Source organism: Peromyscus maniculatus, chromosome 12 (assembly GCF_049852395.1).
Source record: "Peromyscus maniculatus bairdii isolate BWxNUB_F1_BW_parent chromosome 12, HU_Pman_BW_mat_3.1, whole genome shotgun sequence".
Classification (NCBI taxonomy): Eukaryota; Metazoa; Chordata; class Mammalia; order Rodentia; family Cricetidae; genus Peromyscus; species Peromyscus maniculatus.
Window position 1 is genome coordinate 33208668 of NC_134863.1, and position 21019 is coordinate 33229686.

Below are 21019 nucleotides of genomic sequence, written 5' to 3' on the forward strand. Positions count from 1 at the left end.
GATATAAAATCTCTCAAGTCTCTAAATTCCAGAGTTTTCATTTTTGTGTGCACCATATTTTCTATTTTATGACTTTATAATGCCTTAAGTCTTTCTAAGGTCAGTGCTGAAAAGCTTCAAGAATATCTTCCTGGAGATATTTATAAGCATTGTCCACATGAAGAATTTCATTTTAGCATTTTAGCTTTACTTTAAAGCTTGAATGTAACTGTACAAATAAAAATAAGTGAAGTTATTTAGGCTTCATTTAATACCAGGGACAAGCATTCTGAGATGCATGAAGAGGCTTTGCAAGATGTTATTTGTGGAATAAATTATATTACATGTATATTGTAAACATATAGCCTTGCATTGGTCCATCTCTGCATGAGCTCAGAAAACAGCCAGGGAGAGTGAAATGCAAGAAATAAAGACAAAAGTTTGTAACCCCAGCACTAGAATGGTAGAGGCAGGAGAATTTGTTCATTTAAGGCCCTACTGGGTTACACAGCCAACCCTATTCCAAAAAGCAAAACTACAGCCACTATTATTAATAATAATAACAATAATAATTAACTCTTTAGCACTTGCATTCATATATTGTTCTGATCCCTGTACCTAACTATTTCAATAGCATGGCTTTAGTTGGCATTCTTTATACTGGGTACTTAATAACCATTTCCTAATGAATAAATGAATGATTCGAAGATAGCATAGCTTCTGAAATCCTTGCCAACTTAGAGATCAATGGAGGTATTAATACATTGGGACATATTGGGGCTAAATATATATATATATATACTTTAAAGATATTTCTCCCTCTGGGGAAAGATGAACGATTAAATAGCTTCTGTAGCTTCCCTGCCACAGCAAGATCATGAGATGACCTCAGACATGCTGAACACACCCCACATTCACAGAGCCACCCCCAACTTCCACCTCAAATGAAAGGTTTGATAGAGATCAGGCTTTGGGAAGCCCAGTGCATCAAGTGCTATGAGGTGACATTGTTACAGCCCCAGGAACTATGCCTGCCACTGTTCCAGTTCACCCTACACTCTCCCCTTCAGTTCCTCCACATCTCTCAGAGTGTTTTAAAATGTCCTGCAAGGGTCACTTGAAAAAAGATCCCCATTCATAAGTCATGGATGTTAAGAAGTGTGGGAGATTTTAGGGGCAATCTCAACTAGAATCACAGCACAGCCGGTATCCCCAAGGGTTTGTCTCTTTGCTTTGAAACTTAAATCTGTTCTAGAAGATCTTGCTAGTTTTATCTTGAGTATGTTGCCATGTTCACTCTTTGAAGATTAACCCAGAATGCAAATGGGATACAGGTGAATGCTTTATCTTAGTGCTTAGGAAGCGTCTGGTGTCAGACTCACTGCCCCAGGTTCTTTAACCTTCCTCAACCACAATCTGACCTCCTCCTACTTTTGCCCATTCATCACCCTGATAGTCCTGCCCAGAGACTATCAGGTAAAAATGCAATAATCAGTCAAAGCCAGATGGTGCCAGTGGCAAAAGCAAGCAGCTCCCCAGCAGTGCCTGCAATAAATAAATAAATAATACAGTCACATTTGACAATTTAATGAGTATAAATTTATCACAGCAGGAAAACCCTCCCCAAATATTTAAACAATTAAGATATAAAAGAAGAAATAAATAGATGTGTTAGAGCAGTAGGCAGAACCAAAGTTTTCTTTCATTCCTCTTTGGAGATTCACTTGATCGTATGTCTTGTGCTGACAGCTGGACTGAAACATCTGAGATGCTGTTAGTCAAGATGAAGGGACAAAAACCAGGATTGACAAGGGGAGAGGTGGAATGGATTCTCTAGTGATTGCATTTCTTTGCTAATTATTATTAGATCTCAGCAGAATTTAAACGTGTGTATTTCAGCCTTAAATACACATTTCTTAAATAACTCCGATATGTCAGGGACTGCCGTAGGTTACAGCAAATATATGTCACCAGCAGAGTCACGGAACCTGCATGCAGTTCGCATCCCACTGCGTGCACAGATTATAATAAATTAGCACCGGGGGTTGAAACCACGGCTAGAGGTAAAGATGAACGTGTGTGAACAGGAACAGGTGAGGGTTGCATGTGAGAAGAGTGAACAGCTAAGAGTTCAAGGAAGTAAGGGAGGTAATCATGAATATATGTCATAAACAAGCCTTTCAAATGGAGGGAGCACCCAGAAGCAAAGCCCCAACACTATCAAAATCAACTAGGTAAAAAATGCTGTTACTTCTGGTCTGATTTCTGGACACAATGTTGTACCTGTGAGATTATTGTGCAGACAATACAACTTGGCTTTGATTAGAATAATACTTGAATTCATGCTATTGATGGGAAGGCCAGAGAAATAGGTTCAAAACATAGGCAGGAACCAAAATAAAGTGGTCTGGGGGAACATAATGAAGGAGAGGCCAACTGGATAAAATATGGGCCATCAGTAGCACAGCCACAGGACCTGTGTGGCAAAACCACTGAGGATAACTTGTAATTTGCACTGCATCTCTGCATAATTGACTGAAGGTTCAAAGTGGATAAAAGTGGGTGAATCTAGTCTTGCCCATGCACAGCTTCCTAGCAGTGGCTAGCTAGCCTCTGCAGCCTGAGTTAAGGAAGGCTCAGCCTTCTTTCATGTTGGCCACACCTGTATGTTTTGCCAATTATACCTCTGATTTCCAGACTCCAACAACCAATACATTTAGGCCTAAAGAGTGTTGAAATCCCAGAATGTACACAATTCAGTAGCATTAATATCTCTTTCCTTTGTTAACCAATTATGTGTCCACTGAACTCCATATAACATATATACGTACATATATACACATACATAACCCTAAATCCAGAAACTGGACTTCTGAGAATCCTTATAAAAACATACCTAGATATGTGATTCTCTTAACATGGATCTGTCAGTAGTAGCATCAACAAGAATAAGCAATAGCTAAAATTAAGTGTTTACTACGTGCCAGTTAAGTTTTAAAATGTGTGTGTATGTGTACATTCATTTAATCATTGAAATCTTTAAGAACTGTACTATTTAAATCTTTAGACCTATGAATGTCATTTTGTTCACAAAATTCATCCTCTAGACCTCCAGCAATCCAACTTTACAAAAAGAAACACAAGTCTATTATTTCTATGTTAGAAAATATTCTGGAACAATCTTGGAGATAGTACCTTAGATTAATAAAAAAAAACAATCAGAAGATAGTATAGAACACAGACTTTCAAGTTGACACACATACAAAAACTGTTTTCTTTTTTAAATGAATATTATTTCTTTATTTTATGTGCTTGGTGTAATCATGACTCAGAGTAGATGATTAATAAATTCATATTAAATGAATAAAATATACTTTTATGATATTTGAGGAAAATACTTTCTTCAGAATATAAAATCTTAAAAAAAAAGACTAACATGATGGAAACCAGAGGCAAAAAGCAAAAAGCAGCAAAATGACTTGTGGTCACCTTTTGTAAAAGAACCTGTTAATGGACCACATAAAGTCTGAGTTACGTTTTAAAAGTACAAAGATATGGGCATCCAAAGATCTGTCACATGATCTTATTCTGTCTCCTTCAAAGGATCAAGACTGATACAAGATTAAAATTCCAGTTTGGCCCTCTCCAACATGAAGGACCTCGAGCACTGAACATCTCAACATCAACTCCATGGAAGATTGTTCATACATCAGTGTTCCAAAACCTCCATCCTCTAGGCTTCATCGGAGGGCCCCAGAAGAGATGGGGTGGGGTTGCTTAAATAGATTACTGGACCACCAAACTTTGCTTTATCCAAAGCAGCATATCTTAATCATATAATATGTTTGGGGTCTGAGCAATATTTCTCCTAAGTCAAAAAGTACAGTTGGCAAAAAAAAAAAAAAAAAAATTAAAATAACCACTAATCCCCAGTATCTTTTGAGTTCTATTAATCAATGGCAGTAGTTACCTTTATCTATACAGAAAATGAGGTTGCTAATCTTTAAAAGATTTAATAAAATGTTAGTAGGTGGCTTTAAGAGTAGACCTAGTGTGCGCATGCATTGTTCAGTGACCGATATAGTCTAAAGAATGGAAATTTAGAAATGGGGCTTGAGACATTTCTAAAGAAAAAATAATTATACTATATATGAAAACATAAATGCTAAGGGCTGGGAAAATGAGTAAACTGCTGTGCAAGCATAAGTGCTGAGTTCAGATACCTAGCACCCCTGAAAAAACTGGGTGTGATAATTCATGTGTCTGTAATTTCAGTGTATGAAGAGAGGCAAGAGAATTCACAGGGCTTGCTGGCTAGGGCTCTTGCCAATTGGTGAGTTCTAAGTTTAGTGAGAAACCTACAGGGACTTGTAAGGGAGAAAGAAGGGTTTCAGTGGGACACATAGGAGAAAGAGGTAATGGGTGTTGAAAATGACCAGAAGTGATCATTTGCTACATATAGCAAACTGTTAAAGAATTAAAAAAAAAAACTAATCACAACTTAAAAATGAAGTGGAATGTAATCTAAAAAGACACCAAACCTTGACCACTCTCCTCCACCTTCATGCCCATACAGACGTGTATACAAACTTGTGCACACACCCACACGCAAGGGTAAATACTTTATAGACATAGATACACATGCAGGCTCTATGTTTGTGTTTATAATATATGTTTTGTAGAGAAAAAGAGATAAAACAACATCAGAAGAAATTGCAATGGAGGTCACCGTAGTGTTCATGGAGCAGCAAACAGGAAGAGTGGAAGTATCTGAAGTGATTTAATAAAATGGGTGACATTTCAATAGAATGGTTGGATGTAGCAGCAGGTTGCACAGAGTGGAGGAAAAGTATTTCAGTTCAGGAAATTTCATCAGCTTCAAGACTAGGAGGTAGTAACAGTTTATTTGTAAGAAGTGAGCCTGGCAATATTTGTCACTCCCTAATTTGATCTCTAGCTTTCTTGTATCCACACAGACCTGCTGAAACACTACTGGGATCCCCGAGAACCCACTTCTTAGTTCCACAGAATTCAGCATAAGTGTGATTTAACTGGAATAACTGATTCGTTGGCCATTCCCGGGGCATCACATGACTATTGGTATAACTAACTGAGCATCTTCGGTGGCCTGACCCTGTGGTATGCCAACCAAGGCAAACATCAATTGAGGAGTCCGATTTGGTGTAGCTTTATAGTCCATCAAAAAAAGGTTATGTTGTGAAAGTTACCTAAAAATATCATCTGTAAAGACTGGAAGTGGAGGCATGTAGGGTCAATCAATGGGATGGAAAAAAATAAGTCTTTCTTCTGTAAGCAGCTCTTTGTGGTTTTATCCCTGACTGGTTTGTTTCACTTTTTACCATACCTCACCAAAAAAAAAAAAAAAAAAAAAAAAAAAAAATTCATCCAATGCTGAAGGTCTCGCTAATCCACTTTCTCAGTAACTCAAACTACTCCAGCATCTTCTTGGCCTCCCACACAATTACCAAAATACAAATGCACAACTGAGAATGGTGAGTCATAGACGTTTAGGCTTAGGTCGGCTTCCCGTTGCTTTTCTTGTAATCATTTGCTCTCTGAACAGGAAAATGATATTCTTTTGGTTCTTGCCAAATCTGACTTTCATGTGCAATATATTCCAAAAGTTGTTGGTTTGGAGCTTTCTAATTTTATAGTTATTGGTTTAAAATTTCCACTATTGTTTCGGGGGGTGGGGGGAGGATAATTCTTAACAAGTATTAGTTTTTCGTGCAGACAAAATTCCAAAAGAAGATTTGTTCTCTATGTCAGCTAGCTTTTTTAGTTAAAAAAAAAAAATGACCTAGTTTCTGAATGTTCATGGGCCATTCATCCCCCTCTGTGATTCACAGAACTGATTTTTACAAAGAAAAGGGAATATCCTCCTCATCAGAATTCCATGAAGAAGCTTGATCCCACTTCCCCGAAATCTTATCGCTGTGTGTAAAAGATATTGAATGTTGAAGTCATCACCTCTTAGCCATTAATGTGTCCAACCTTACCCATCTCCAGTGAAATCTATTAGTATCTTAATTTGTGTTAATGAGTTTGGGAATGAGTACAGCAGTATCAGAGAGATGCCTCCACAGTAGATGAAGGCCAGGAAAAACAACAGTAACTAAGCATAGTTGTACATACTTATTCTAAGGAGAAACTAAAGACTGGAGTCAAGAAAGTATGTGTGTGTGTGTGTGTGTAGGGGTGGGGGTCATATAATAAACAGAAAGTTGAACCAGTAATACTGTAGCAGCAATACCAAACAACAGTTTTAGATGCCTTATGAATGGGCAGAATGTTCCGGACTTGATTTAGGAGACATAATTATTGGTTGAGAAAACAAAGCTGTACAATTAAAATAACTGTGCATCTGTAGCAAGAAAATGGTTGATAGTATTAGTATTACTGTATTTCTGATCACAATAAAGAATCTCTCTACAAAATGGTGACTGTTATTTGCTGAAGCAGCCAGCTGGCACTACTTGGGTGAAATCCAAGACTGTGTGGTCCTAGTTCTGTGTGAGATATCTATTAGGTGCCCTATTATGAACTGTGCCATAATTGGGCAGTGCCTATGATTGATCAGTGGGAGTTTGGCAACCTTTGTCGTTCTTAGTCCTAACCAAATTTTGCCACCACATAGTACTCATGAAACATGAATGTTTGTTCATTTGTATGGGCTATTTACTCAACTCCTATTTATTGGCAGCCAGCCTACCAGTCATTGAACTAAAGCTATACATGGCCAGCAAATGAAGCACAACTCCTGCCTAAAGGAACTCTTAGTTCAGAAAGACATAGTGGTGAGTATGCATATAATAAAGTGGATTGGATGTTACAGTAGCATACAGGAAACAGAGAGAGGACAATCACACTTGAGTAGCCAGAACTGTGTTATGCAGGTAAAGAGTGGAAGGAGGGTTCTAATCAGAAAAAAAATAGTGTTTAGGAATGAAGAAGGAAATGGTGAAATTATGTAGGTCATTCTTTGAGACCACAGAATTGCAATGAAGTCTGAGATGAAAATTGGATGGTTTGGAAGTTTGAAGAGTTAAGCAGGGGCATGTAAGTTAACAAATTCCTTCTGATTCGGATTGTGAGCAATCTTAAAAACAGAAGAAATGTGGAGTGTCATTAAGCAACTCAGACATTGTTTAGATGAAAATAACCCTTTCAGTAAAGAGTGGAAAGAGAATTCTTAGCCCTGGGAACAATGCATGCAAACAACTTGGAGAGAAGCCACACTTGATGTGTTCTATAAACTGAAAGGAAGTCTGAAGATTCAGTGACCAACAGGAAAATGAATCTGAGAAGTCAGAGAAAAAGAGAAGGCCTGGGTTTGGAGCAGTTCAAAGGCCTTAGTAATTGTGAGTTTGGTTTTGATTGTAGGTAGAGAGGAAACCTCTCAGAGACAGACATACATTTTGAGAGGCACTTTTAAAGAGACAACTCTGGCTTCTGAAGGAATGATTTTTGATGTATGGAGTGTAGAAAGGGGGGACTATAAGGCAGCCTGTGTTTCTAGTTTCTACCATAGATATTGCATTAAAGATGACCAGAAAGAATGGCAGACAGAAGGAAGACCGTTTAGGGGGTAGGAAATGGAGTAAAGGAGAGCAGAATAGTATTTTTTTGTTTATTTGTTCCTGTTTTCATGGAAACTGGAGGTAATTCACAAACATCTAATGATAAAAGTAAGATAAGGGGGGAGACTCAAGTGTTCAATTTATGAATTATATGACCAGATGAGAAAGAGACTTAATTAAGAGATCAAGACTTATTCCAAGAAACAATTATATGCAAACTTCGAGAAAGCAAGTTTGGCTGGAGAGAGCCTGGAATTCTCCAGTCTGAGACTCACTAACCCACAAGAGCAGAGCAGCCATGGATGAGATCGTTCATGTGCTCTGCATTAAGTCATAATAATGACAAAAGTCTTAGTAACACCAAGGTTTTAGCAAAAAAAGAAGAAGAGGAGGAGGAGGAGGGGAGGAGGAGGAGGTGAAGTTAGATAGGTAATATGCAAACAAAAACAACAGAGGAAAATTCCAGCAGAAATGTTTATTATGGAAGCCAAGAAAAAAATAGGTTCTAGAAGGGAGGCATTGATCGTAATTTTGAATATCCTAAAGAAGTCAAGCAAGATAGTCTTATTTCTCTTTCTGAGGCTCTACTGAAACTTCTGTTGTCTTGTGCAATATCTTCAAGTCTAACTCAGAGTTCATCACAGAGTATATATAAATCAATATTTCAAGAAATAGTTCTTGAGTCAGATGATGAACTGGATGTCTTAACTTCAAAGAGTTTGTGAACCAGTTATGAGAATCATGTACAAATAAACACATGTGGTGATTAGGCAAGGCTCTGCTTGAGGGATGGAAAGAGTGATTTCATACACCGCAGGAGAGCTGAGGAGGGAGGTGATCCTGGAGAACCAGGAGAGTAGGGAAAGCCATTGCAAGTGAGGAAACTCTCTGTTCAGAGTAGGAGGGCTGGAAGAGACTAACCAATGGGGGAAAGGTTTTCTGAAGCCTTGACAGTGACAATGAGAAGGAGCAAAGGACAGCTGGTACCTTAGTTCATACTAAGTGCAGTGAGACAGGGTGTCCGAGAAAAGGTTAACTTTTTTTGACAGAAGATATATTCTATAATTTCAGAAGCCTTGGAATCAACTTTGTTCAAATTTTTCATTTTCCTTGAAAGGACATAATAACTCATATAGACTAAATTTGTTTAAATTCACAAGCCAGGTTAATGAAAGCCTCAGTAGAAGAGAAGAGAAGACTACTGGATAGATATCAAATTCTGAGGAACAATGAAAAAAATCACATATAATTAAATTGTAATTAACTCTCTAAACAAAAGAAAACCATTGGAATTCTGGGAGAAAGGTAAATTAAATGTAAAATTAAGTAGCAGCCAGTAAGTACATGGTGTAATGAAAACAAAGAGTCTTGGTGACTGTTAATTTTATCACTTGTTTCTTGCTTGAACCACATAACACAAAAAGTACTTTCTTCTCTCTGAGGATGGTATGTAACTGTCACTCATCTTAATGCACTGAGAAGAGGCTAGTTCATTATAGATTGTTGTGGGCATAAGGGCCTTGGAAATCTATGACCTGGCCCTCTTCTGGACACTCACCTAGAGAGATTTTCAGAAGATTAGATGAACAGGTATGAGAGACACTAGAAATAACATTCAGCAAAGGACGTTGTGACTTCATAACGTAAGAAAATAAGCAGTTATTTCTATGTTGAGACCTGGGAACCCAGGAATGTGCTGGTAGATTAAAAAAATATATCACCAATAATAGAAATGTCAGAGACTTCATATGGGAAAAATATAATGTTGACTGGCATATTCTGAGATGAAGACAAATAAAAGGAAAAACATTTTTAATATCTGAAAAGCTCACATGAAAGAAAGTTGTCTTTTTTTATTGGCTCACCTTTTTCATATATGTTATATGTATGTGATATATATGATAATATATATATATATATATATGCAAGATGAGTAAAATCTTAGTTCCTAGGCTAGTTATACTAAAATGTTCTTAAAGTCACTTTTAAAAGCAGCCGATTCCTGAGTTTCCTCAACCTTTGAAGTTCACGCCACTTATTTTTGTCTTTGCCTCATCTAGCTCTCTTATGTAGTCATTAATGGGAAGATATTAGGGTTTTTCCAATTTCCATTTAAAAACAACATTTTGAATAGTTATTGGAACAGGAATTACAAATAATGGATGTGAGGCTAATTACCAACATTCTACATTTAGAGCAAACTAGTGCATATGGAGACAACAGCTCAATATTTTAGAAAGTGCCAATTTGCTAAAAATAGATAAATATGGTGATGATTGCTGGAATTAATTCAAGAACATTCAAAACGAGATGACTAATATCAAGGAGTAGTGCTTCTCTGGTATAAATTGAGAAGATCTGTTTTATACCCATATTGCCCAATTTTGGGGCAGAAACTGATTCTATAAACTGAACAAGAAAAGTGGGAACAAAGCTATGTCATGCCCAGTTAGCAAGAATGTACAGCAACCAGGGTTCCTCTTAGAGCCGAGGTACCTGTCAGGTGGAGGCTTCTAGAGGCAGTGGAAATCCAGTGGAAATCATCTCTGGGGATAGAGATTGGCTCTGACTTCATTGGGTGTATAAAATCAGTAATCTGTGAGATAACTGCTTCCTCCTAGAACTCTAATACTAAGCATATTGTGGTGGTATGAATGAGAAATGTTTCCCATAGACTCATGTATTTAACATTTGGTCCGTAATCGGTGTTGTTTGAGGACATTGTGGAATCTTTAAGAAGTGGACCTTGCTGGGGGAAGTCCATCACAGGGAGCTTCAGGGCTGATAGTCTTCCCCACTTCTCTCTCGTTGCTTCTTGTGTGTGGATGCAAATGTGAGCAGCCAGCCTTCTGTTCCTGTCACCAGGCTTTCCCTGACTGACATCATGCCTTCCCTTTTATCCCTAAGTTGCTTTTTGGCAGGGGACTGCATCACAATGGCAGAGATGGAGCTAGTATGAATACATGAAGCAAAAAAAAAAAAAATTAAAAAAAAAAAACAACTCAAAGAAAAGAGTAGTGACCTAGCACAGTTGAGGCAAGTTCTTCCAGACTGGGTTAGCTGCCCCATGACAGGTATGTGGAAATAGATCCAGGGTCTCTTTCTCAGCATTGACTCTTCTTAGATTTACAGGTGTGGGCTTCCAGAAACTATTTGACTTAGGTTTTCTTACAATCAGAGAGAATTGTCCAAATGGCAGTAGTTGATCCAAGCAAGACCATTAAAGTACTTTTTTTCTGTCTGTTTGTCTATCTGTCTCTGTCTCTGACTCTCTCTCCCTCCCTCTCCCTCTCCTTCTCTTCCTTTCTCTCTCCCCTTTCCTCCTCTCTCTCCCCTCCCTCTCTTTCTCTCTCCTCCCCCCTCCCCTTGCTATTCCTTCTTTAATTTCTTTTCTCTCTATCCTTTATCAAAAGGCAGAGAAGCTGGGGTGTTAGGAACTGAACTGCTTTGATGAAAACCCCAATGGCAAGCTCTCATGAGTGAGTTTCTGCTGTTAAATTCCCACATCTGCCCTTGTTGCTCTAGGCTTGAATTTTTTTTTTAACTCATAGGATCTCTAGGTTCCTTCCAATGGATTATTTTCATGTACACTTAAAGTCAAATTTTGATACTTATACCTAATTAAGAAACTCATAAATAACAGTAGAGACTAGAGAGAGATTAAAGATGATATTGATCATTAGCAAACTATAAATATAATTATTTTTTCTTCTAACCAGCAGTTTATTCCTAGGTATCATTAGCACACTTTCTATTACAAGCCTTTATGGGATCCTTTATGTAAAACTAGTTCTTGTAAAATGTGTGATGCTGGTTTTCCTATGTTAGATATTTGGCTTCTAGGAAAGACAGAATTTTTGCACTAACATGATATGATTGTTGTATTTTAAAATAATTCCAAATACTTTCTATGCATATAAAACTCATTTTCTTGTGGGGTGGGTACTGCATAATTTCTTTGCTTTGTGTGAAATTTTTGTTATGTTATCCCAGTCCTAGCTATGGACCCAAGGGAACTGCGATGTCCTTTGTAGAGATCTGGGGACTTAGGAGATTACTTACGGCATTCAGAGTTGAGTTATAAAAGATTCAGGATTCCATGCTCTCCTGATTGAGGTTTATCAGTGGTGCACTGAGGAGCCCTGAAACTGCTATGGAAACGGTACCAGGTAATAATCTGCTGGGCTTCCAAACAGGCTGTAGCTCTGTTTTCAGGCTCCAGAGTGGCCCTACCTTCCCTCTACCTTCTTCTGCCTGACTGGGCCCTCATGTGATAGATGTGAGCACAGCATGTATGATAATCATCAGAAGCCAGTTTGGAGGTGAAGTGTGGGGTGAGGGTGTGGAGGCAAGCAGCAGACTTAGCAAACAGAGATGAAATTGGAATGCAAAGGCAAAAAAAAGATATATAGGAAAACAGTGGATATTTCTCGTGTTCTTGACATGTTGGAGCTAAGGACAATTTAAGTGTGTGCTTATCTGAGTTCTGTCACTCAAGTTTTCAAAGGACATGATAAAGATATGCTATGCTCTCATCCATCAGTGTGGCTATCATTACTTAGAGAATAGGAGGGGGATATGGAGAATACATATTTTCAATGACTTCTTGTTTGTGTAGCACCATGAACACTTTAAGGATAATCAAAAAGGCATTGTGTACAAAATGTATATTTTTTTATTTTTCATCATTTTATTTGAGCCTCATACCAACCTAGTAAAGAAAGTGAGTCAGGAGTTGGAGGCTTTTTATTATGCCCATAATACAGATGAGTAAGCTGAGGCTCAGAAAAATTCAGTTACTTACCTAAGATCACAGGGCAAGCAATTGGCAGAGCCAGGTCTAGAACCCAGGGGAGGGATTTATTCCACTACAAAGACATGGAACAGGACATTAAACAAACAACATCTAAGAAAGCAAGATGCGTAAATAATTACGGAGTGGAAATGTGGAAATTCACAGTCCCACACTGAACCCCAAATGGCTGTAAGTATGCCACTCTAAGCAAATAAGACAGAGAATTATAACTTCCACCACAGTCATCCTGTTGGAAAGACAAACAGCATTGAGTAGAACCCCCGGTTGGCTCTGAATAGGTATATAAGGACAGTCTTGGTTTCAAAACATCTCTTCTCAGGTTCCATCATGATGAGTCTTGCATTCCCTCAAGTAAATATGTGTTGAGAGTCCACGCCATGCTAGGTATACCTTAAAGTGCCTGATTTGCCTAAAACACGTATTGGAAAGTTGGGCAAGATACACTTTTACTTAACATCCTCTTCTCATAGCCTCAAACTCCAAACACTCGCAGAAACTGGTGTACTAACCTGAAAAACTTCACTTGCATTGGATGGGAGGAGAAAAGGATAAGAAAACCCCAAGCCAGAGATGCGTACAGCATTAAGTAAGATATAGGACAAGGACATCAGGTTTGAGAAATACCATCTAACTTTGGCAGTGAAACACAAACTTTGCCTACAAATATTTTTATCTTTTTTTTTTTTTCTCAAAGCTAGTGGGAATACAGCACTTGAAGTCATGGAAATACGTGGTTGCAATCTTCTCCATACTGGACACCTAGACTCATATCAAGACCACAAACCATGAAGTCTATTCAAAACTGTCAAAGATTCAAATGATCTGATTAATGTATGTTTAACACAAGTTTAAGAGATTACTTGCTATTCACCTTCCCTTCAGCTCCACACAAGATGTATGTTGATAGATCTTATTATTCAGATACTTTAGGGAGAAAAAAAAAGTTCAAATGTAAATAAAATTAATTATTTTTATTAATAAAATTATCATATACTCTTCAACACAGGCTAACACTACATGCCAAGTAACTAAATCAGCTGTGAGCAGCAAAAGTTGGACATGAAGTCTTTAAGTGATAGTTGTAGGATAAAGCAAGGATCATGAGTACACCAGGCTCCCAGGAAAAGGCCACGTGGAGCTGCAAGAATTTAGTAGCCAAATCTAGACTGGGATTCTTCACCTCTGAGGATGGGACTGGTGTATTGTTTCCTAGGGGTGGTGGGTATGGAAAGGAAGTGTCCAGATAGTTCCAGCTATGTTTGGAGAAATGCAATGTACAAAATGGGCTAATTCTGTGCCTGCTTGCATGAAAAACAGACAGTTGCCACATCTATAAGTTTTCAACAATAGTCAATGAGGATGAAATAATTCCACTTTAAAATTTCATACCAATAGCTTCTTTAAAATCTACCAGTGATTCTATCCATTTAAATATGCCACAAGTGTGACAAGACTGAACATCTGGTTCCATATGTGTTTAGCCCAGCAGATCATTCATAATTAAAAGTATTCACCTATGAACCATACAGTATGATAATCAGTAAGGAAAGAGAGAGGATACAATTTTATCATTTTTTACAAGAAGCTCATAGTGTACAACACTAGAGTATTGGAGATACTCTAGTAATGGAGATAGTTCAAAATGCAATATGGGTATAACAATAGTAGAAGAAACCTCATTAATGAAAGAATGAGTTTAAAGAGCTACCTCTTGTGAGGGAAATGGAAATTTCCTCGGCTAAAGAAAATGTGTAAAGTGAGCAAAAGACTGAGGCATGAGAAGGAGGAAGTATTTAAAGATGGCCCCATGAAGATAGGCAATACTAGATCATGCCATGCATCCTGAAGAGTTGTTTAATGGTTTGTAGACATCAGAGAGATGTTGTAGAACTTTAATGAGGAAATCAGTGTGACCAGATTTACATCAGGTAAAGACAGTTTCTCTGTTGTTTGCAAGGAGAGCGAAAAGAGAAAGCAGAGCATGTGGAATGAGGGTCCATGTAGGCAGCTGTTGCCTTTGGCCAGATGAAAGGTAATGAAAAGATTGGGCCAAGTTATTTATACCAACAGGTAAGTGGTAAAAAGCAAAGAATGTGTTCACAATCTTTTCAACTACAGTCAAAAGATTCTGTAACTGAATGTGGGTGTTGAAATGAAGGGTCACATTTGGGACACATCCTCGATTTCTGGAACTCTGGAGCTGGATGGATAGTGCTAGAGCAATGGAGTAGGAAGTCCAAGGGTGGTCCAAAACAGAGGACACCTGACTGAATTCTGCATTGGATACATTTATCTGGTATTAATGAATGGTATGACAGCAAAAAAAAAAAAGAAAGAGGGCGGTGGTGGCGCACGCCTTTAATCCCAGCACTCGGGAGGCAGAGCCAGGCGGATCTCTGTGAGTTCGAGGCCAGCCTGGGCTACCAAGTGAGCTTCAGGAAAGGCGCAAAGCTACGCAGAGAAACCCTGTCTCGAAAAACCAAAAAAAAAAATAAAATAAAATAAAATAAAATAAAATAAAAAAATAAATAAATAAATAAATAAAAATAAATAAATAAAAAAAAAAAAGAAAGAAAGAAAGAAAGAAAAAGAACCAAGATTACATATGGGAAGTCATTGACTTTGGGTGGTGGGGGAGAGCTTTAAAAGGTCCTGCTTGAGGAGAAAGGGAATTGGGAGAACTATCAAGGAAGGACAATGAGAAGACAGAGCAATGGAAAATAAGCAAGATATAGACTAATGATTCACCTGTAATGGTAGCCTGTGTCAGTGGAATCAGGAGAACAGAGGTCTCTTTAAACCATGTATGACTTACCTGCAATGGTACCCTGTGCCAGTGGAATCATGGGAACAGAGGTCTCTTTAACCAGGCAGAGTAGTGAATGATGAGTGACAGAGAAGAGCATGAGCATGGAATGCCATTGGAAACTTTGTTCTAAAAGGAGAGTGAGTTGGAGCGCTGAAGAGATGGGGTTGCAGAGTCAGGAGACTCTAAAATGCAGGAGGCAAGGCACAGCCCCTGACCACAGGGAAACCAGCTAATGCAACACAAACTGAGGAAATCTCAAGGGAATGGAGCAGACGTGAGTGGGGATCTGGAGAAAACAAAGTAGAGAGATCAAGAATCCAGACAGAGCACTCAGTGTGACCAAAAGTAACGTCTCTGATGAAAAAGACAAAATAATGTTCTGACAGTTGTGGCGGTGGAGCGGGGAGGGAAAGGGCTGCCCTGTCCAGAATAGAGAAAATCCTTATAAAAAACCCTTTAAGGTAAATGGGGTGGGGCTGTTTAGTTCTTTGATTGGAGGGTTTATTCTTCCATCCCCTTGACATGAGGAAACACACCCTATGACGTGATCCATTCAAAGTCCCTGAGTGTACAAATGGTAGAAACTAGGGACTCACAGCACAGTGTTCTCCAGAGACTTCTATAATGATTTCAACTCAGTGGCACAGAGACAGACTGTCTACACTTTGAAATTCAAGGGACAATACACTGGTGTCATCATCCACTCTTTTTACAAGTGCTACTCTCTTAGAATTAACAGAGAAGTGAAGGAGTTAAATGTTGTATCTTCTCTTGATGAACTTTGAGAAGCTTCTATTGAGAGGCATTTCTTAAGCTATTCATAGATAAGATTTTAGATGTGTCTTAAAGTCAGTATGACCAGTATGTCGGGGAGAGGTGGGGTGAAGTGGGAATACAATGAGTTAACACATAGCTGCTCCATTATCGCCTGAAAGCCCCCACCCCTTCCCTGTGGGACCAAGTAAAACTCTGAAGCCTATGGATTAATTCTGCCCCCGGCATGTCACTAGTAATTTCTCTGTGACAGAAGCAGAAGACCCTGGGCCACCCTTCCTTTTGGTGAGCAGGAGCTCTGCCCTTTACATTGCCACATCAAAGGAGGTTGCTGCAGTTTCACCAGCTCAGCAAGAAGGAAAATTAACCCTGTATTTTCTTCCTCCAGTTGCCTCAGCATAGCTCACAGGAGTAGAGTGAGCAGATACCAGGTTGACATTCAGAGGACTCTCTTAGCATGAAGGATCAGGAATCATTGTGCATGTGCCATAGCGTAACTTTAATAATCAGAAGTGAACACATTTCTAAATTCACCACAAACTGTGGAAGGTTCTCTGCGAGTTCAGATGATTTGGAAAGAATGGGGGGAAGAAACCCTTTTAAATAACATCTTCTGTTTAATTTTGGAAATATGTGGAAGATACCATGATTTTAAAAAAAATGAAGAGCTTCAATTATATTAAGTAGAAGGCCTCTATTGAATCAATTGACTAAATCCCTGGATGACACTGGGTGTGGCTCAGAGAGACTGAGCAGGAATCCAATTTCTTACTCGAAAGAATGTTCCCCCACCCAGCAGCAGAACTGTACCCTTCCACACCTCCTGATGTTCTTAGGGGGAGGGAACAGCAAGGCTGGAATTTTAAAGCATGGATCAGTCTTTTAAAGATAAGACTTATTTGTCATACTGGAGGAAAGGCATAGGCTAGCAGGGTAAAGATTGGGGTCTGCTTGCTTACAGAGTAATTTTTACACTTCAGCTACAAAATAAAGTCATAATTTTTAAACAAAGGAAACATCTCATAGTTTTCTTGCTCTGTAGACTATGACACCTTGCAAGTTTTTAATCATCTGCAATATGCATGGTAATTGAGCTATTTAAAGTAAGCCCCAAGATATTTGAAAATCATGAGCCAATAAAATCTTCAGGAATCTTTTATTTTAATCCTCCTTTGCCTACTCCCTTGTAGTCTTCTCTCTCTCTCTCTCTCTCTCTCTCTCTCTCTCTCTCTCTCTCTCTCTCTCTCTCTCTCTCTCATGCTCTTCTTTCTGCTTTAATAATCTACTGTGGTAAGTAATGGCTAATAGAGATCATTTACGTGTTCTCCTCACCCACTGACAATGTATTACAACTTAGAAATATCTAAGGCTGCTTGCTTGTGCTGCTCAAGTGGAAGAGGAAGGAAGTGCAAGCCCTCCAGTCCCCCTCCCATATTGCTACTGGATTTCATGGGTGTGGCAGAGTTAGACCTTTGCAGGTTTGTACCCTTGTTTTAGTCCCTGCTAAGAACTAAGATGATAATCACCTTCCAGAAGAAGAAATGAAACCCTTAGATTCTCCCTGAAATGAGAGAGCATCATTTCCCCCCACAAGAGGAAAACCTGCGTGAGACTTAAGTATCCATACTATAGAAATGTCAGTCAGTGTAATATGAGCCCACACCCTGAAGACACCATTTCCTTCTGTCTGGCTTAATGATATCTTAAATACTAACTTATGCAAATGAGACATAACACTATTACATAGGGTACATAACCATTTCATGCCCAGGAACCTATTTATAAAATGTGTGGGCAAAAAGGACCATTTCTACACCTTCCATTTCCCCCTTTGCAACGGTGACACTATAACACAGGCAGGCATGTGGAATCCATACGGAGCACATGCATGGTGGTTGCATGGGAAGTATGCGTGAGCTATACACATTTACATGCAAATTCCTACAAGTCCCTAAACACACAATTTCATCTTCATCACTTTGCACATCAGAGTGAGTGCTCCAGGCTGTCAGTGAGATGGAGCCAGTGAAAGCAGCTGTCCTCAATTGGGGAGGGAATTCCTTCAGCCCCAATTGCCTGTCTAAAAACCATGCTTGGTTCCCTTGACTGAAGGAGATGTGTGGATACTCCCATACTCCCATGCATAAAAATAGGGTGGGAACAAGCTGTCAGCCAGCACACTTTTCCCCCCAAAATTCAAGCCTTTAAAATGAATAGAATTGGTTTTCTTAAGGCTCTACCTTCCTAAATTTTATCACCAGCTGGCCAGTGTAGTCATCATAAAGCCTTTTTTTTTTTTTTTTTTTGAGGGCGTGTTTAACCCTGGCACCTGTATCTGTTGCATTTATATATTAAAATGAAGGAAGACATGGGACTAAATGCTTTACAAATGTTCCCATGGAAGTAGCAGTTTCTGCAACCAAGAGCAGCTGGAGGAATACAGTCAGCAGCACCCCTTGCCCCGCCTTGATAGACTTTTCTCCATGCATCCCTTTACAACCAAATATCTACATTTATTTGTTTGTTTGTTATTTGGGGCTTGCTTCTCCTCTAACTAGTTGGACATTCTGCTTATACCTCTTTTCCTCTACCTTCTTCATCCCTACTCCCCACCCCTCCTTCCAGGGCGCTGGCTACATGTGGCCAGGCTGAATGGCTGTTTCCTCTGCACTCTCCTCCACCCCCTTTGGATTCACAGAGTGTTTAACACATTGCCCAGTTTCCAATACCTGCACAAGAATAATACCAAATCCTCCACTTTTGTACCCCACCCCTAAGGCAATCAGTTTGCAGAGGGGTTCATCAACCACTACTGCCACCCCACCCCACCCCACCATGGGCACACAAGCACACAGGCACTCAGACCCCACACCCATCTTTTTTTTCTTAACCCTCTCCAAAAATCACTCAAACGTGCTTGTAGGGATGTTTGAAGGCTGCATTTGGTGAGTGTTGCTGCGCTGTGGGTTACTGCGGAATACCATGCCTCTTGCTCTCTCCACCCTCACCCCAATTAAGTTTCCAAAACGTCTTTCAAGAAATAAGTGAGCAATTTGAAATGAAAGGGGGGGGGGGGGGAAATCTAAGCATTGGGGGAGGGGAGCTTAGGATTCTAGCTTGTCTTGGAGGCTTCCCTCATCCTGATGAACATGAGTCACCATGCTTATCCTTCGGGATATTAGCACACCTCTGGTCACTGCAAATGTAAGGAAAGACTCGCAGGAAGGGGGAAGGAAGGAGAAAAGCCCCGGTTTCCAACAGGTAATACTGGCTTGCCTTTCCCATCCCATCCAAGCTCAAAGCTCATAGGGGCGTGGTCCACCCTCTTCCCGGACCAGCTGGCGCACAATCCGCCTCTGATCTTAGGAAGGGGATTTTCCCCCTCTGCACAGCCAGTTCCCCCCGAACCCCCGTTGTCTTAAGGCTCTCTTTAAAAATAAAAATCTCCCAAATTAGTTTCATTCATTCATTAAATAAATAAATAAATAAGATCTCCACATGTTTTTCCACATCTACCTGCTCCCCTTTAAAGCTCCTGCGAGCTCGAAATCAGGTATCTTCCGCAAGCACATGTGAGAAAAATTAAACCACAGAACCGGCAACGTTCAACTGTGATTATAATTCTCTCAAGCCACGCTTTTCAGAAATAATATAAAGGGTCGCTTTCTTATCTTGTACATAGAGCCCACATTGTCCCCACACCCCTTTCTACATCCACACCCTCAAAACCAGAGACCTAGCGGCTATGCACTTACTAATAGGCGAGAGGGAATCGGATTTCCAGCCAAGCCGGCATATTTCTCTACCCTCACCCTAATTAGTATCAGCATTCCAAAACCAGAGCATGAAAGACAGAAAAGAATAAAGCTGGGATGCAACCATCAGTTACCATATGCTAAGAAGACCAGAGCACCACACCAGGGCAGAAGCAAATTTTTTTAAATGATTTTTCCCCTCTGCCTTTTACAAGGAAATACTGTGCTCTGGTCATTTCACAACAGCAAGAAGTAAAAAAAAAAAATCTTTAACTCTACCTGTTTGGTTCTTCTCATACAGCACAGCATGGTGGTATCTTCCCCTGCCTTCTTCCTGCCTTCTCTCCTTTCCTCCTCTCTTCCTTATTCCCCCCCTCTCCACCTCTTTTCTGCTCGCTTGCTCACTCGCTCTCTCGCGCTAGCGCGCTCTCTCTCCCTCCCTCCCTCCCTCCCTCTCTCTCTCCCTCTCTCTCCCTCGCACACACCAGGGCAGTTAGCAGCAACTGTAAGGTCCACAGCTATTGCTCACCGCACATGCTCTGCTCTCTCTCTCTCTCTCTCTCTCTCTCTCTCTCTCTCTCTCTCTCTCTCTCTCTCTCTCTCTCCCTTCCGTCCCTCCTCCCTCCTCTTTCCTCTCCCCTCTTCTCTCTCTTCTCTTTCCTCCTCCACTCCCCACCCAATCTATCTTTTTCTTCCTTCTCTCTGGGTCCCTTTCTCAGAAATGTTCACTAGCTTTCCGTGACTAATCACTTCCCGTAGCCCCTACCCCCATTCTAGACAGTCGCCCCCTCCCAGTCCCCTGCCAACCTCATGAATATTTAAACACCTCCAATCTGGACCCAATTACCCACCGACTCTCTCGCACTACATTGGGAGAGCTATGGGGTGGGGGCAGAGAAGGATATTCCAGACAGTTGGAGAGATGGATGGAACATGTTTTAGGGAAGTGGGGCCTGAGGAATGCTTCTGTATCTTTCCTAACTCCCCTCTTTCCCAGAACCACAAGAGCAAACATTCCAGGAGGAGCTAGAGATACATAAGTTATAGATGCCATTTAGATTTTATGTGCAGTTGGTAATCGTGGAGGTTCAGTTTCCTCAAAAATACTGTTTTTATTTATGTAACCTAAATGCATACATATAATAAGCTTAGATATGCACAAACATATGTCATCTATGCTTCAATACACAATCTGCACACACACACACACACACACACACACACACACACACACACACAGAGCACTTAAGCATTCTAAGCATTTGAATGTGGAAATAACTATTGT

At 39.8% G+C, this 21019-nt stretch overlaps 1 protein-coding gene across 1 annotated transcript in view; it reads right to left on the reverse strand.

Annotated features, from left to right (window-relative positions):
* Window positions 1–20146, reverse strand: part of Gap43 (growth associated protein 43) — a 94893-nt gene extending 74747 nt beyond the window's left edge. The window contains exon 1 of the mRNA XM_006975751.3: window positions 20014–20146. Within this exon, the coding sequence (XP_006975813.1) occupies window positions 20014–20043 (30 nt within the window). The 5' untranslated portion in view covers window positions 20044–20146. The remainder of the gene's footprint in view (window positions 1–20013) is intronic.
* Window positions 20147–21019: the final 873 nt, after the last annotated feature.